The sequence below is a fragment of the Scyliorhinus torazame genome, chromosome 15 (assembly GCF_047496885.1).
Source record: "Scyliorhinus torazame isolate Kashiwa2021f chromosome 15, sScyTor2.1, whole genome shotgun sequence".
Classification (NCBI taxonomy): domain Eukaryota; kingdom Metazoa; phylum Chordata; class Chondrichthyes; order Carcharhiniformes; family Scyliorhinidae; genus Scyliorhinus; species Scyliorhinus torazame.
Genome location: NC_092721.1, coordinates 205277839 through 205295864, shown reverse-complemented (window position 1 = coordinate 205295864; position 18026 = coordinate 205277839). Strand labels below are relative to the sequence as shown.

The window sequence follows — 18026 nt, the reverse complement described above, 5'->3', positions numbered from 1 at the left end:
CTTCCTTAACACAACAATACAATTATCTTTATTAGCATTACAAGCACGTCTTTCGGGGCTTGTGGGAACTCAGTGTGTGAAAAGAATTATCCTCCTGCCTCCGGTTTCACTTGCTCAGAACATCTGGAAACGCTTCACAGAAAACAGGATTGGGAGCAGTTCATGGATGGTTGATGATCGGATTGGTTGAATACTCATTGGAGAAAAATAGCCTAACTATGGAGAAAGCGGAGCACCCAACAGCACTGCCGCAGACTAAATGGGCCAAATGGCAGCCTCCTGTGCTGTACCATTCTGCGTTCATGGGTGGCACAGAGCACAGTGGTTAGCACTGTTGCTTCACAGCTCCAGGGTCCCACGTTCGATTCCGGCTTGGGTCACTGTCTGTGCGGAGACTGCACGTTCTCCCCGTGTCTGCGTGGGTTTCCTCCGGAGGCTCCGGTTTCCTCCCACAAGTCCCAAAAGACGCGCTTGTGAAATGAAATGAAATTCGCTTGTCACAAGTCGGCTTCAAATGAAGTTACTGTGAAAAGCCCCTAGTCGCCACATTCCGGCGCCTGTTCGGGGAGGCTGTTACGGGAATCGAACCGTGCTGCTGGCCTGCCTTGGTCTGCTTTCAAAGCCAGCAATTTAGCCCTGTGCTAAACAGCCCCTGTGCTAAACAGCTTGTTAGGTGAATTGGACATTCTGAATTCTCCCTCTGTGTACCCGAACAGGTGCCGGAGTGTGGCGACTAAGGGATTTTCACAGTAACTTCATTGCAGTGTTACTGTAAACCTACTTGTGACACTAATACAGGTTATTTTATATATATTTTGTAGTGAAACCATGTAATCCAGAAAAGATCTGCAGGGCAATGGGTAAAGAGTGGTGAGGTGGGGTGGGAGAGGCGAGATTGACTGGATAGCTGGGGCTGACAAGGGTGGAACAGGACAAAAGGTCTCTTTTTGTACTGCTATGACTAGTTACCAATAAAGTGAATTTCTACCCCTGCCCTGCATTAATTCAACAGTCCAGTGGCTCACTTACTCACAACTTACTAAGAGACTTTCCAAATAATCACAGAGTTTTGTTTAAACAGGAACTGTGAGCAAGAAATAGCAGATCAGGCTGTTTATTAGTTCAACACCTGTCACACGCGGATACACTTGCGACCCAGGCCCGGGGGGGGGGGGGGGGGGGGGGGTCTGGTAACAACATACAAGAGGCGCTGAATGGAGAGAGAGCAACTTGCTGGCAGCTCCCTAAAGCCATGGCTGAATGGGTGTTCTGAGCCGAGTGAACGCAAACAGCTGTTCCACATGTATGGGTGTTCAGAGGGGGCAGGGGGGGAATTAGAGCTATATGGGTTGCTGTCTGACCACACAAGACCGGTCCCAGCATGGTCGGAAATTACAGCTAATCTCCCTTGCCACCAAGTTAAGAGGCACTGGGGGCAAATACAGCCACGGCTGCCATCAGTGAACTTGGCAGACTGGTGACAGGACCTGAGGCTGCCCCTCCGCAGAGCAGATAAACCCAGAGTCACACAGGTGGGAGGGGGCACCTCGGCTTGCTCCCTCTCGGGATCACTCTTGCCCCAATGTCTGGGTGAGGGGAAGGCCGCTCGGTGAGGGGAGGGCCGCTCGGTACAGTCACTTGCTCTCTCTCAGGACAATACTCACTGTGCTGTTTTGCTGAGGATAGTGTTGAGAAGAGCTTGTTCATCTGGGAAGCGGGATGAAGGAATACTATGGTAGGTGGGGTCAGTGCCTCCTGATGATTTGTTGGATGCGTGGTTGACTGGGATGAGCAGCGGTTTTCCTTCCTCACGTTCCTGGAGTGGAGAAAAGTACAAAACCTAAGTACGGGAGAGTTCACACTCAACACGTCACACTCGTTGACAACACTTTCAAAAATAAGTCAACACCACAATCTCGGGCTCCACGGACGTTTAATCTTCTCTCTCAGCTAAACCTGGGGGAGACGGTGGTGTAATCGGAAGGCCCAGGCTATCGCTGAGGACACGAGTTCAAATCCCACCGCAGCAACTAGTGGAATTTAAGTTCAATTAATTAAAAAGAACTGGAATATAAAGCTGGTCTCCGTGACGGTGAACATGAAACTATCATCGATTGTTGTAAAAACCCATCTGGTTCACTGCTGTCCTTTAGGGAAGGAAATCTGCCGTCCTTACCTGGTCTGGCCTACATGTGACTCCAGGCCCACAGCAATGTGGCTGACTCTTACTGCTCCTCTGAAATGGCGAGCAAACCACTCAGTTGAAGGGCAATTAGGGATGGGCAATAAATGCTGGCCCAGCGACACCCACATCCCATGGAAGAAAATAAAACTAGATGACTAATCTACCTAACAATTTGCCCTTCACCCACACATTTATTCTTCTTGGGACTGAAACGGTTAAATTGGAGGATGGGCTGCCGAGTATTCAAGATTAACGGGTGATCAATAAACAGATGTTCACCTAACCACACACCTTTCGGGACTTGCGGGCTGAAACCGGAGCACCCGGAGGAAACCCACGCAGACACGGGGAGAACTTTCAGCCTCCGCACAGACAGTGACCCAAGCCGGGAATCGAACCCGGGTCCCTAGCGCTGTGAAGCAACAGTGCTAACCACTGTGCTACCATGCCACCTCAATGATAGTCAATGACTATCTCCAACAATGATGTGGAGATGCCGGCGTTGGACTGGGGTGAGCACAGTAAGAAGTCTTCCAACACCAGGTTAAAGTCCCACAGGTTTGTTTCAAACACTAGCTTTCGGAGCACTGCTCCTTCCTCAGGTGAGCTGCGCTCCGAAAGCTAGTGATTCCAAAGAAACCTGTTGGACGTTAACCTGGTGTTGGAAGACTTCTTACGATCTCCAACAAGAGAGATCTAATTATGTCCCCTTGGCATTCAAAGGCATTACCATCGCTGAATCCCCCACTATCAACAACCTTGGGGGGGTTACCATTGACCAGAAACTGAACTGGATCCAGCCATATTAATACTGTGGCTACAAGAGCAGGTCAAAGGCTGGGAATCCTGCAGCGAATAACTCACCTCCTGACTCCCAAATCTACAAGACACAAGTCTGGAGTGTGAAAGAATACTCACCTTTGCCTGGATGAGTGCAGCTCCAACAACACTCAACAAGCTTGACATCATCTGGGACAAAGTAGCCCGCTTTATTGGCATCTCACCCACAAACATTCACTCCCTCCACCACCGATGCACAATGTCAGCCGGGTGTACCATCTACAAGATGCACTGCAGTAACTTATCAAGGTTCCTTAAGCAGCTCCTTCCAAACCCATGACCACTACCATCTAGAAGGACAAGAGCAGCAGATACCTGGGAACCCCACCACCTGGAGGTTCCCCTCCAAGTCACTCACCACCCTGACTTGGAAATATATCACCATTCCTTCACGGTTGCTGGGTCACAATCCTGGAACTCACTCCCTAACAGCACTGGGGATGTACCTACACCTCAGGGACTGCAATGATTCAAGAAGGCAGCTTACCCTCACCTTTGCAAGGGCAATTGGGAAGGGCAATAAATGCTGGGCCAACCAGCGACGCCCACATCCCTGGAATGAATTTTTTTTCTGAAAATTGACTTCAAGAAGGTGGCAGAGTCGCTTTCTTGAACACAACCAGGTGACTTATTTAAAAAAAAACAGAAAATGCTGGAAACATGCAGCAGGTTCTGGCGAAGGATCATAAAAATAATCTTTATTATTGTCACAAGTAGGCTTACATTAACACTGAAATGAACTTAGTTTGGAAACCCCCTTGTCACCACACTCCGGCGCCTGTTCGGGTCCACAGAGGGAGAATTCAGAATGTCCAATTCACCTGATAGCACGTCTTTCGGGACTTGTGGGAGGAAACCCACGCAGACACGGAGAGAACATGCAGACTCCGCACAGACAGTGACCCAAGCCGGGAATCGAACCTGGGACCCTGGCACGGTGAAGCAATGGTGCTAACCACTGTGCTACCGTGCCGCCCATTGAGATGAACATTTCTCTTTCCACAGACACTGCCTGACCTGCTGGACATTTCCAACAATTTCTGATTTTATTTCGGATTTCTAGAATCTGCAGTGTTTTGCTGTTGTACGAATGTCTCGCTCGGCTATTTCAGAGGGTCAGATAAGAGTCACCACATTGCTGTGGGCCTGGAATCAGATGTAGGCCAGACCAGGTCAGGACGGCAGTAAACCAATGGATTTTTTCCAGATTCCAGTCATTTCTTCATCACCATTACTTTTTTTAAAAAACATTTTATTAAGGCATTTATGTTTTTATAACATTACAAATACAAATGTACACATAGTTCAGTGCGAAACATATCCCTCCATCCCCCTTTGTTCCCGCCTACTCTAAACATAAAATAACCTAAATCCCCCCCTACCCCCCTCTTATCGAATCTGCTGACAGTTAAGTTTTCTCCGAGGAAGTCGATAAACGGCTGCCACCTCCGGACGAACCCCAACTTTTATCCTCTGAGGACAAACTTAATTTTCTTAAGTCTGAGAAACCCAGCCATGTCACTAGGCCAAACCCCTGATTTCAGCGGTTTAGAGTCCCTCCATGCTATTAAGATCCGTCTTCAGGCTACCAAGGAGGCAACGGCCAAAATGTCAGCCTCTCTCGCCACCCTAGGACTCTCAGGTCTTCCGACACTCCAAAGATCGCCACCTCTGGACTCGGCGCCACCCTTGTTTTTAGTACATGACATGACATCCGCAAATCCCTGCCAGAACCCCCTAAGAATCGGGCATGCCCAAAACATGTGGACATGGATTGCTGGTCCTCCCACGCACCTTACACACTTGTCCTCAATCCCAAAAAACCTGCTCATCCGGGCCATCGTCGTGGCTCGGTGAACCACCTTGAATTGTATCAGGCTGCGCCTGGCACATGATGAGGACATGTTAACTCTGCTCAAGAGCAACCTCCTACAGCCCTGCCTCTACCTGCCCTCTCAGTTCATCTTCCCATTTACGCTTTTGTTCACCTATCTGAGTTTCCTTCCACTCCATGAACTCTTTATAGATTTCCGAAACCTTCCCCTCTCCCATCCCAGTTTAGAAACTACCTTGTCCTGTATCCCCTGTGACAGTACAAGTGGAAAGGTCGCAATCTGCCTTTGCACAAAATCCTTTATCTGCAGATATCGAAACCCATTCCCCCCCTCCAATTCAAACTCCTCCTCCAAATCTTCTAAGCATGGAAAGCTCCCATCAATAAATAGATCCCCCAGTCTCTCAGTCCCTGCTCTCTGCCACCCCCGAAACCTCCCCATCTAGCCTCCCTGGGACAAACCGGTGATTACCACAAATTGGAGGCCCACACCGACGCTCCCTCCACTCCCATATGCTTCCGCCCCTGTCCCCAGACTCTCAGGGCCGCCACTACCACCGGGCTTGTGGAGTACCAGGCCGGTGAGAACGGTAGAGGAGCCGTTACCAATGCCCCCTTACATGATGCCACCTCGACCCACTCCCACACCGACCCACTTCTTAATCATGGCTATATTTGCAGTCCAGTAGTAGTCACTGAGGTTCAGCAGCGGCAGCGCCAGCACCCCCCCCCCCCCGGTCATCTCTCCAGCAGCACTTACTTTACTCACGGGGTTTTACCCGTCCCACAAAACCAGAGATCACCCTATTCACCATTACGGACACAAGCTTTACGAGCACCTCCGGGTGCTCCGGTTTCCTCCCACAAGTCCCAAAAGACGTGCCATTAGGCAAATTGGACATTCTGAATTCTCCCTCTGTGTACCCAAACAAGCGCCGGAATGTGGCGACGAGGGGATTTTCACAGTAACTTCATTGCAGTGTTAATGTAAGCCTACTTGTGACACTAAGAAAGATTGTTATTCCACATTTATTAATTTAATTTAACTTCCACCAGCTGCCGTGATGGGATTTGACCCCATGTTTCCACAGCATTAATTCAGGCCTCTGGGTTACTAGACAAAGAACAAAGAAAAGTACAGTATAGGAACAGGCCCTTCGGCCCTCCAAGCCTCCGCCGACCATGCTGCCTGTCTAAACTAAAATATTCTACACTTCCGGGATCTGTATCCCTCTATTCCCATCCTATTCATGTATTTGTCAAGATGCCCTTTAAACATCACTGACGTCCCTGTTTCCGCCACCCCCACCGCCAGCGAGTTCCAGGCACCCACTACCCTCTGTGTAAAAAAAAAAAACTTACCTCGTACATCTCCTCTAAACCTTGCCCCTCGGACCTTAAACCTATGCCTAATAATTGACCCCTCTACCGTAGGAAAAAGTCTCTGACTATCCACTGTCTATGCCCCTCATAATTTTGTAGACCTCTATCAGGTCGCCCCTCAACCACATTCATTCCAGTGAGAACAAACCAAGGTTATTCAACCTCTCCTCACAGTTAATGCCCTCCATGCCAGGCAACATCCTGGTAAATCTCTTTTGCACCCTCTCTAAAGCCTCCACATCCTTCTGGTAGTGTGGCAACCAGAATTGAACACGATACTCCAAGTGTGGCCTAACTAAGGTTCTATACAACTGCAACATGACTTGCCAATTTTTATACTCAATGCCCCAGCCAATGAAGGCAAGCATGCCGTATGCCTTCTTGACTACCTTCTCCACCTGTGTTGCCCCTTCCAGTGACCTGTACAACAAGATCTCTCTGACTGTCAATATTCTTGAGGGTTCTACCATTCACTGTATATTCCCAACCTGTATTAGACCTTCCAAAATGCATTACCTCACATTTGTCCGGATTAAACTCCATCTGCCATCTCGCCGCCCAAGTCTCCAAACAATCTAAATCCTGCTGTATCCTCGGACAGTCCTCATCGCTATCCACAATTCCACCAACCTTTGTGTCGTCCGCAAACTTACTAATCAGACCAGTTACATTTTCCTCCAAATCATTTATATATACTACGAACAGCAACGGTCCCAGCACTGATCCCTGCGTAACACCACTAGTCACAGCCCTCCAATCAGAAAAGCCAACCTTCCATTACTACCCTCTGCCTTCTATGACCTAGCCAGTTCTGTATCCATCTTCCAGGTCACCTCTGATCCCGTGTGACTTCACCTTTTGTACCAGTCTGCCATGAGGGACCTTGTTAAAGGCCTTACTGAAGTCCATACAGACAACATCCACTGCCCTACCTGCATCAATCATCTTTGTGACCTCCTCGAAAAACTCTATCAAGTTAGTGAGACACGACCTCCCCTTCACAAAACCGTGCTGCCTCGCGCTAATACGTCCACTTGCTTCCAAATGAGAGTAGATCCTGTCTCGAAGAATTCTCCCCAGTAACTTCCCTACCACTGAAGTAAGGCTCACCGGCCTGGAGTTCCCTGGATTATCCTTGCTACCCTTCTTAAACAAAGGAACAACATTGGCTATTCTCCAGTCCTCCAGGACATCACCTGAAGACTGAGGATCCAAAGATTTCTGTCAAGGCCTCAGCAATTTCCTCTCTTGCCTCCTTCAGTATTCTGGGGTAGATCACATCAGGCCCTGGGGACTTATCCACCTTAATATTTTTCAAGACGCCCAACACCTCGTCTTTTTGGATCTGAATGTGACCCAGGCTATCTACACACCCTTCTCCAGACGCAACATCTACCAATTCCTTCTCTTTGGTGAATACTGATGCAAAGTATTTATTTAGTACCTCGCCCATTTATAGAGTCATAGAATTTACAGTGCAGAAGGTGGCTATTTGGCCCATCGAGTTTGTACCGGCCCTTACAAAGAGCACCCTACTGAAGCCCACGTATCTACCGTATCCCCGTAACCCAATAACCCCCACTTAACATTTTTTGGACACTAAGGACAATTTAACATGGCCAATCCACCTAACCCGCACATCTTTGGACTGTGGGAGGAAACCGGAGCACCCGGTGGAAACCCACGCACACGGGGAGAATGTGCAGACTCCGCACAGACAGTGACGCAGCCGGGGATCGAACCTGGGACGCTGGAGCTGTGAAGCAATTGTGCTAACCATTATGCTACCATGATTCCTCTCGCTCCACACATAGATTCCTTCCCCTATCCTTCAGTGAGCCAATCCTTTCCCTGGCTACCCTCTTGCTTTTTATGTGCGTGTAAAAGGTCTTGGGATTTTCCTTAACCCTACTTGCCAATGATTTTCGTGACCCCTTTTAGCCCTCCTGACTCCTTGCTTAAGTTCCTTCCTACTTTCCTTATATTCCACACAGGCTTTGTCTGTTCCCAGCCTTCTAGCCCCGACAAATGCCTCCTTTTTCTTTTTGGCGAGGCCAACAATATCTCTCGTTATCCAAGGATTGCGAAATTTGCCACATTTATCCTTCTTCCTCACAGGAACATGCTGGTCCTGAATTCCTTTCAACTGACATTTAAAAGCCTCCCACATGTCAGATGTTGATTTACCTTCAAACATCCGTCCCCAATCTAGGTTCTTCAGTTCCTGGCCTGTTGCAATTACCACCACAAACGATACCATCCCTCAGAACAGATAATCAACAACCTCATAGCAAATAAAACATGTGTGGAACAGCATAGAGAGAGTGAGTGAGCAACATTGGAAACAAACAGTGCAAATTTGCTTGCAATTTGACGGAATAGTCTAAAAACCATTAATAACTCATTCTTCCCCATCTGATGTGATAATCATCTCCTCTCCGCATTCACGTCAGTCGTCAGAAGCCCCAAACGTCTGCCTCCTGCTCCGGGGTAGGGAATTACAGACACTGTCTCCCGCTCCAACTCATTTTCCCAGAAATTCAAAAACTGACGCATGCATTTCCATCCCATGTCCAAAGTCCCATCTCCCTGCCCCGCTGCTCCAAACTCAAGCCTGATCATCAATAACTGCAGCTTCATTCATGCTCACTTTCAAGCCAGGCCTTCTACAGAAAGCTCAGAAGGGGAAGTGAAAACGGAAATAAGAGGGGCAGAGAGGCTACAGGCAACTGGCAGCTCACATCAAAGGGAATCTAAAAATCTTCTACGGGCAAAGAAGCAGTAACAAATCAGTAAGAGGAGGAGTGGGGCCAGTTGGGGACCAGAAGGCAGAGCGACCCATGGAGGTAGAGGACATGCCTGGGGTAGTTAGCATCTGTCTTTCCCAAGGAAACAAATGTTGCCAAAGTCATTGTGAAAAAGAAATCTGTTGATACTGAATGGGCTAAGAATTGATAAAGAGGAAGTTTCGAAAATGCTGGCTGTGCTTAAAGTCACAAGGACTGGATGTGTCCAAGGATACAGGAAAAGTAAAGGTGGCAATTGTGGAGACAGTGGCCATAACCTTCAAATTTGTGGCGGCACGGTAGCACAGCGGTTAGCACTGTTGCTTCACAGTGCCAGGGACCCGGGTTCGATTCCCAGCTTGGGTCACTGTTTATGCAGAGTCTGCATTTTCCTCCGGGTGCTCCAGTTTCCTCCCACAGTCCAAAGCTTTGCGGGTTAGGTGGATTGGCCATGCTAAATTGCCCTTAGTGTCCAAATGTTAGGTGGGGTTGCTGGGTTACGGGGATAGGGTGGAGGTGTGGGCTTAGGTAGGGTGCTCTTTCAGGGGCCAGTGTAGACTGGATAGGCCGAATGGCCTCTTTCTACACTGTAAATTCTATGATTCTATCCTCCAGAGGAAGAGGGATGGTGACAAAGCGGTGGAGAATTGCAAATGTTACATAATTCGGAAAAGGGAAAAAGGATAATTCCAGCAACCAAAGGCCAGTCAGTTTAACCTCTTGGGAGGAGAAAGTTTTAGGAAGGATCATCTTGGACAAAGTTAACAGTCACACAGGCAGCACAGTGGTTAGCACAGTTGCTTCACAGCTCCAGGGTCCCAGGTTCAATTCCCGGCTTGGGTCACTGTCTGAGCGGAGTCTGCACGTTCTCCCTGTGTCTGCGTGGGTTTCCTCCGGGTGCTCCGGTTTCCTCCCACAGCCCAAAGATGTGCGGGTTAGGAGGATTGGCCATTCTAAATTGCCCTTAGTGTCCGAAAGATGTTAAGTGGGGGTTAGTGGGGTAGGGTAGATACCTGGGCTTCAGTGGGGTGCTCTTTGTAAGAGCCGGTGCAGACTCGATGGGCCGAATGGCCTCCTTCTGCACTGTAAATTCTCTGATTCTATGGCCCGGGTTCAATTCCAGCTTTGGGTGACTGTCTTGGGGAGTCTGCCTGGGTTTCCTCTGGCTGCTCCGGTTTCCTCCTACCGTCCTATGATATGCTGGTCAGGTGGATTGGCCATGACCAATGCGTGGGGTTACGGTGGGGGAGTGGACCTGGTTAGAGGACTCTTTCAGAGGGTCGTGCAGACTCTTTGGGCCGAATGGGACCGCAGGGATCCTATGGAAGTGTGGATCAGTTAAAGAGAACCTGCATCGATAAATTGAAGCAAATCATGTTTGGTTCTGAAGGTCATCGATCTGAAACGTTAACTCTGTTTCTTTCCCCAGTCGCTGCCAGACCTGCTGAGTATTTGCAGCATTTTCTGTCTTCATTTTGTGTTTAAGTTGAGTTTTGTGATGAGGTTACAAACAGGGGTGATGTCTAATATGCCTTCAAAAAGGCATTTAATAAAATGCCACATCATAGGCTTACTTGCAAAGTTGAAGCTGACAGAACACAAGTTCAAATAGAACGCAGGCTGAGGGACAGGAGGCAGAGTAATGGTGAGGGTGGCTGTTTTTTTTTGGACTGGACGAGTTCCCAGGGTCAGTGGTTTTCTTCACCATTGACCTACACTTGGGAAGTATTGTGAACAGTGAGGATGGTGAGAGACTTCAAGAGGACACAGACAGGTTGGTAGAATGGGCAGACATACAGAGATATGTGAAGATTTATTTTGGTGTAAAGTAAGCAGAGAGACAATAAAAAGTGTGTGTGTGTGTGTGTGTGTGGGGGGGGGGGGGGGGGGGGGGGGGCTGTAGGAGCAGAGGGACCTGGGGGCATAAATGCACAAATCGTTGAAGGTGGCAGGACTGGTTGGGAAAGTGGTTTCAAGGCACAGGAGACTCTGGGTTTTATAAATAGAGACAGAGCTCAAAGCAGTGATGTTAGTATGAACCTTTACAAAATTACTGATTTGGCCTCAACTGGAATGCCACGTCCAATTCTAAGCACCAGACTGGAGGAAGGTGGTGAAGGCATCAGGGAGGGTGCTGGAGAAATGAGAATCATTCCAGGGATGAGGAACTTGAGTTACAAGGGCAGATTGAAAAAGCTGCTCTCCTTCGAAAAGACAAGGTTGAGGAGATTTGATAGGTCTTCAAAATCATGAGGGGACTGGACAGTAGATCGAGTAAAACTGCTCCCATTGATGGAGGGAGGGAGAGCCAGAGGGCACACATTTAAGCTTATTGGCAAAGGAGCGATGGTGACAGGTGAAACTTTTTCACGCAGCGAATGACACGGAGGCAGGTTCAATCCTACCTTTTAACTGAGAACTGGATATGCAGCGGCACAGCAGGGTATAGGTATCGTCAGTTGTGAGACATTCGCCGGTGCCCTCGTCTGTCAGAAGGTCCCAGCTTCAAATCCCACTTCAGACACTCGAGCATAAAATCTAGGCTGATGCCCCCAGTGCGTATTGAGGGAGAGATGCTTTGTCAGAGGTGCCATTTTTCAAGTGAGACATTAAACCCCATAAGGGCCCCCTTACCTAACTCAGATGGATTTCCTGGCACTACTGGTTCAAATGTTTATCTCTTTAACAAATACCACAAACAGATCATCACAAAACAAATTATCTGGTCACAATTACATGGTTGGCTGTGGGATCTTGCTGGGTTTTTTTTTTAATGTAGTGTACCCAATTCATTTTTCCAATTAAGGGGCAATTTAGAGTGGCCAGTCCATCTAGCCTGCACATCTTTGGGATGTGGGGGCGAAACCCACGTAGACACGGGAGAATGTGCAAACTCCACACGGACAGTGACCCAGAGCCGGGATCGAACCTGGTATCTCGGCGCCGTGAGGCAGCAGTGCTAACCACTGCACCGTGCTGCCCAGATCTTGCGGTTTTTAAAAATTTGTTCAAGGAATGTGGGCGTCAGCAAGCCCAGCATTTGTTGCCCATCCATGGGGGCATTTAAGAGTCAACCACATTGATGTGGGTCTGGAGTCACATGTAGGCCAGACCGGGTAAGGACGGCAGATTTCCTTCCCTAAAGGACATGAGTGAACCAGATGGGTTTTTACGATAATCAGTAATGGTTTTGAATTCAAATTTCACCATCTGACATGGCGGGATTCAAATCTGGGTCCCCAGAGCATGACTGGATCTCTGGGTTACTAGTCCAGCGACAATGCCACTACACCACAGCCTCCCCAAACTTCAAACTGGTTACCAGTTTCTTCCACCACAACAGTGACTAAGCTTCATAATGTACTTCACGGGCACAATGGAAATCCAAATATTCCTTTCAAGATTCCTCCTGATTAATTTTACCAAAATAAGTAACTTCACCCCAAAATCCGGATCTGGTGACAGTGGGTTAGTAAGCTAAGAATTGGGGGGTTATTTTGTTCTGAAGAAATGACATATGATGAGTGAGGTCAGTTTCTGTACACACTGGCTCTGTGAAGAGACACAATGATCCTATTTACTCAGCATTCAGCCCCAGGTTATTCAGGTTACTCGCCTACATTTAACTCGCACTATTGACCAGTCAGGGACCAGTTAGATAACAAGAAAATGATTACATTGGCTGTTTGGTACATTTTCTTCCTGAATATCTTCTTTCTCTCCTGCGAGGGTCTCACCCCCACAATCCAAAGATGAGCAGGGTAGGGGCGGCACGGTGATGCAGTGGCTAGCACTGCTGCCTCACGGCGCCGAGGTCCCAGGTTCGATCCCGGGTCCATGTGGAGTTTGCACATTCTCCCCGTGTTTGCATGGGTCTCACCCCCACAACCCAAAGATGTGCAGAGTAGGTGGATTGGCCGCGCTAAATTGCCCCTTAATTGGGAAACAATAGAATTGGATACTCAAAAATGTTTTTTAAAGTATGAGGCACCTCACACTTGTCAAAAATCCAAATGGTTGAATACAGACAGGCTTGTTCAGATGCTCACACTGTATGAAATTATTTGAACGGAGGAAGAGTGAGACTGCTGTACAATTACTTTACAGATGATTCACTCCCTCCACCACCAACACAGGGTGGCAGCCGTGGGTACCATCTACAAGTTGCACTGCAGTAACTCACCAAGGCTCCTTTGACAGCAGCTTCCAAACCCACCACTACCATCTACAAAGGACAAGGGCAGCAGATACCTGGGGACCCCACCACCACCCAGCATTTTTACCCAGCGACAGTGTAGGAACGGTGATATATTTCCAAGTCAGGGTGGTGAGTGACTTGGAGGGGAACCTCCAGGTGTCCCCATGAGATGGGAGCAGTTGTGGGTTCGGAAGGTGCTTTCTAAGGAGCCGTGGTGAGTTCCTGCAGTGCAGTTTGTAGATAGCACACACTACCACTGTGAGTTGGTGACGGAAGGAGTGGTGGGTGTCAATCAAGCGGTCTGCTGTGTCATTAATGCAGAGGTCGACACCAGAAAAGGCCCTTCGGCCATCACATCTGCACCAGTCACAAACCTAACTATTCTAATCCCACTTTCCAGCACTTGACCCATAACCTGGTCTGCCTTTGGACCACAACTGCACATCTAAATACTTACGCGGGTCTCTGCCTCCACTGCCCTTTCATGCAGCGAGTTCCAGACTCCCAACAACCTCTGGCTGAAAGGTTTTCCTCATATCCCCTCTAAACCTCCTGCCCCTCACCTTAAATCTCTGCCCCCTGATCCCTCCACCAAGGGGAAAAGTTTCTTCCTGTTTATTCCATCCATGTCGCTCATAATTTTATACCTCTCAGTCTCCTCTGCTCCAAGGAAAACAACCCCAGTCTATTCAACCTCTGTTCATAGCTAAAACTCTCCAGCCCAGGCAACATCCTGGTAAATCTCTTCTGCACCTTTTCCAGTGCTATCACATCTCTCCTATACACAATAATGGAGTGTCATTGGAGCCCCACATATCCAGGCAAGGGGAGAGTATTCCATCACACTCCTGACTTGTGCCTTGTAGATGGTGGTCAGGCTTTGGGGAGTCAGGCGTTGAGTTACGCGCCGTACAATTCCTCGCTTCTGATCTGGTCTTGCAACCAGAGTATGTATACGGCTGGTCCAGTTCAGTTTCTCGTCAATGGTAACTCTCAGATTGTCCAAAGTGAGGGATTCAGCTATGGTAATGTCATTGAATGTAAAAGAAGATGGTTAGATTCTTTAATGTTGAAAATGGTCACTGAATGGCACTTGTGTGGCATGAATGTTACTTGCCTATTGTCAACCCAAGCCTGGATATTGTCCAGGTCTTGCTGCATTTGCACGTCGACTGCTTCATTATCTCAGGAGTCGCAAGTGGTGCTGAACATTGTAGTCATCAGCGAGCACTCCCACTTCTGACATGAAGCAGCTGAAGATGGTTGGGCTCCTGCAGTTGTCCCAAGACGGAGATAAATGATCTCCAGCAGCTTAACTATCTTCCAACTCAGCCCAATGCATCACACAAGCTTGCCACCCCCACATTGATTCTGTCTGCACCTCTCGCTGCCTCGGGAAGGCAGACAGCATTATCAGAGACCCCTCCCACCCAGGCATTGCCCTCTTCCAGACCCTTCCATCAGGCAGAAGGTACAGAAGTCTGAAGACCCGCACATCCAGATAAAGGAACAGTTTCTTCCCCACAGCTACTAGACTCAACGACTCTCCCTCGGACTGATCTGTTCCCTGTAAGAACACTATTCACGACGCCCTTTGCTGCTCTTGCTCACATATTTGCTTTGTTTGGCCCCTTGTTCCACACTGTCACCAATCACTGTTTGTCGATGTACCATTTGTCAATGTTCTCTGTTGATTATTCTTTTGTCTACTATGTACGTACTGTGTACGTTCCCTCGGCTGCAGAAAAATACTTTTCACTGTACTTCGGTACATGTGACAATATATCAAATCAAATCCATGGTGCAGGTAAAACTCCAACCAGAGGTTTTTTCCCCTGATTTCCACTGATTCCAGTTTGCGAAGGCTCCTTTGGTACAGTCACTCTCTCCTCCAGAGTGCAGCTCTTTTGTCCATGTTTGAACCAAGGCTGTAAATTAGGTCAGGAGCTGAGTGAAGCTGGGTGGAACCCAAACTGAGCGTCCATGAGCAGGTTATTGCTGAGTAAGTGCCGCTTGATAGCAATGTTGATACCTCCTTCCATCACATTACTGATGATGGAGAGTAGATTGATAGGGCAGTAATTGGTTTGGTTGGATCTGTCCTGTTTCTTGTGTACAGGACACACCAGAGTAATTTTCCACATTACTGGGTAGATGCTAGTGTTGTAGCTGTACTGGAACAGCTTGGCTAGGGGTGCAGCAAGTTCTGGAGTACAGCGTTTCCTAACACCAGGTGGAGTGAATCGTATTGGCTAAAAACTGACAACTGTGTTGATGGGGACCGCCAGAGGAGGCAGAAATGGATCATCTACTCGACAAGTCTGGCTGAGGATTGTTGCGAATGCCTCAGCCTTGTCTTTAGCACCGATGTACTGGGCTCCCCAGCATTGTGGAGCCTCCACCTCCAGCGAGTTGTTTAATTGTCCACCACTGTTCACGGCTGGATGTGACAGGACTGCAATCACTTTGCTCTGTCACTTGTTGCTTCTGTCTGGATGCAAATTTTAGGTGTGTCTGATGGGGATACAATTGGGCCGGTTGCATTTAAAAGCTGCTCCTGACACGCCTTCCTGTACTCAACCTTGAAGGCTAGTCAATCTTCCCACAACCACCATTCACAAACCCCCCTCACCTCCATTGCGTCAGGCTTCCCCCGCTCGGGGGGGGGTGTCAGGCATGCCCAGTTCAGGGGGGGGGGGGGTCGCACGTGCCCAGTTCGGGGGAGTCGCACGTGCCCAGCAGGGGGGGTCGCACGTGCCCAGTTCGGGGGGGGGGGTCGCACGTGCCCAGTTCGGGGGGGGGGGTCGCACGTGCCCAGTTCGGGGGGGGGGGTCGCACGTGCCCAGTTCGGGGGGGGGGGGTCGCACGTGCCCAGTTCGGGGGGGGGGTCGCACGTGCCCAGTTCGGGGGGGGGGGTCGCACGTGCCCAGTTCGGGGGGGGGGGTCGCACGTGCCCAGTTCGGGGGGGGGGGGGTCGCACGTGCCCAGTTCAGGGGGAGGGGTCGCACGTGCCCAGTTCGGGGGGGAGGGGTCGCACGTGCCCAGTTCGGGGGGGGGGGGGGTCGCACGTGCCCAGTTCGGGGGGGGGGGGTCGCACGTGCCCAGTTCGGGGGGGGGGGGTCGCACGTGCCCAGTTCGGGGGGGGGGGGTCGCACGTGCCCAGTTCGGGGGGGGGGGGTCGCACGTGCCCAGTTCGGGGGGGGTGTCGCACGTGCCCAGTTCGGGGGGGGGGTCGCACGTGCCCAGTTCGGGGGGGGTCGCACGTGCCCAGTTCGGGGGGGGTCGCACGTGCCCAGTTCGGGGGGGGTCGCACGTGCCCAGTTCGGGGGGGGGGGTCGCACGTGCCCAGTTCGGGGGGTCGCACGTGCCCAGTTCGGGGGGGGTCGCACGTGCCCAGTTCGGTGGGTCAGACGTGCCCAGTTCAGGGGGTCAGACGTGCCCAGTTCGGGTGGTCAGACGTGCCCAGTTCGGGGGGTCAGACGTGCCCAGTTCCGGGGGTCAGACGTGTCCAGTTCAGGGGGTCAGACGTGTCCAGTTCAGGGGGTCAGACGTGTCCAGTTCAGGGGGTCAGACGTGCCCAGTTCAGGGGGTCAGACGTGCCCAGTTCAGGGGGTCAGACGTGCCCAGTTCAGGGGGTCAGACGTGCCCAGTTCAGGGGGTCAACCTGACCCCACCCCCCTGGTCGAAAACAGGTTTGGGTTCATGAATAGCCGACATTAAATTAATGGGAGTGGGAGCCAGCTCCCCGGTCACCCCCCTCACCTGCTCACTGGTGTCGCCTTCGCTGCTGTAACAACAGCCCATTGTGGATCCGGGAGGAGCGGAGCGCAGGCCGCGGCCTCCCCTATTTACAACATCACCTGACCGGGCCTAGCAACCGCTGCCTCACTTCCGGCTGGAACTGCCAATCAACAGCAGGACCGCCCACATGGTTGCCTCACTTCCACCGTGGCCTGCCAATCAACTTCAGGACAGCCCATATGATAACGTCACTTCCGACATGACATGCAATCAACAGTCCGACCGCCCACATGATAACACCACTTCCGGCTGCGACGCCCACGTTTCTGATTTCACTTCCGTCTGGGGCTGTCAATCAGACGGGGTCCGCCCGTGCTCTGACCTCACTTCCGGCACCCACCCGCAGGCCCCCACTGCAATTCCGTTCTCCATGACCGGAATTTTCGGTCACGTGGAACAGGCCTCGGCTTCTCACGTGACATACACCAGATTGGGTTAGAGGTCAGGGGGCAAGCTAAATAAACAAACAAACTGGGGCTTCCTGGTTATTCTTTCACCAAAAGCTTTAGGAGATTTGCACCTTTGGGGAAAACTTGTTTTGTGCAGAAGGAGGCCATTCGGCCCTTCCAGTCTGTGCTGGCTCTCCCACCTTCACCATTCTTCCTCCTCTCTTGGGCTCCAGCGGCGGCTTGGGGACCGAAGTCCTCGCGGCCAGAAGACGATTATTCTCGCTTTGCCTTAAATCTGTGCCCCCTGGTCCTCGAACAGCTTCTCCCCATCCACTTGAATTTGTTTCCTTTACACCAAGATCATTAATATACATCAGGAAGAGCAAGGATCCCAACACTGACCCCTGGGGAACTCCGCTACAAACCTTCCCCCAGCCTGAGAAACATCCATAACCATTATCCCCTGTTTCCTGTCACTCGGCCAATCTCTTGGTTGTTTTCCTACTGCCCCTTGTATTCCACAGGCTATAGCTTTTCTCACAAGTCTGTTGTGTGGCTGTGGTAAACACCACTGGTCACACACTACGTTGTCTACCTCATATGCTGCAGG

At 50.2% G+C, this 18026-nt stretch overlaps 1 protein-coding gene across 1 annotated transcript in view; it reads right to left on the bottom strand.

The window, feature by feature from the left end:
• The window catches only part of lamtor1 (late endosomal/lysosomal adaptor, MAPK and MTOR activator 1), a 29722-nt gene extending 12568 nt beyond the window's left edge, over positions 1 to 17154 (bottom strand). Inside the window, exons 1-2 of the mRNA XM_072477491.1 lie at positions 16989 to 17154; positions 1665 to 1816 (exon numbers count right to left, since the gene is read on the bottom strand). Coding sequence (XP_072333592.1) covers positions 1665 to 1816; positions 16989 to 17030 — 194 coding nt within the window. The 5' untranslated portion in view covers positions 17031 to 17154. The remainder of the gene's footprint in view (positions 1 to 1664; positions 1817 to 16988) is intronic.
• Between the last annotated feature and the right edge of the window lie 872 nt (positions 17155 to 18026).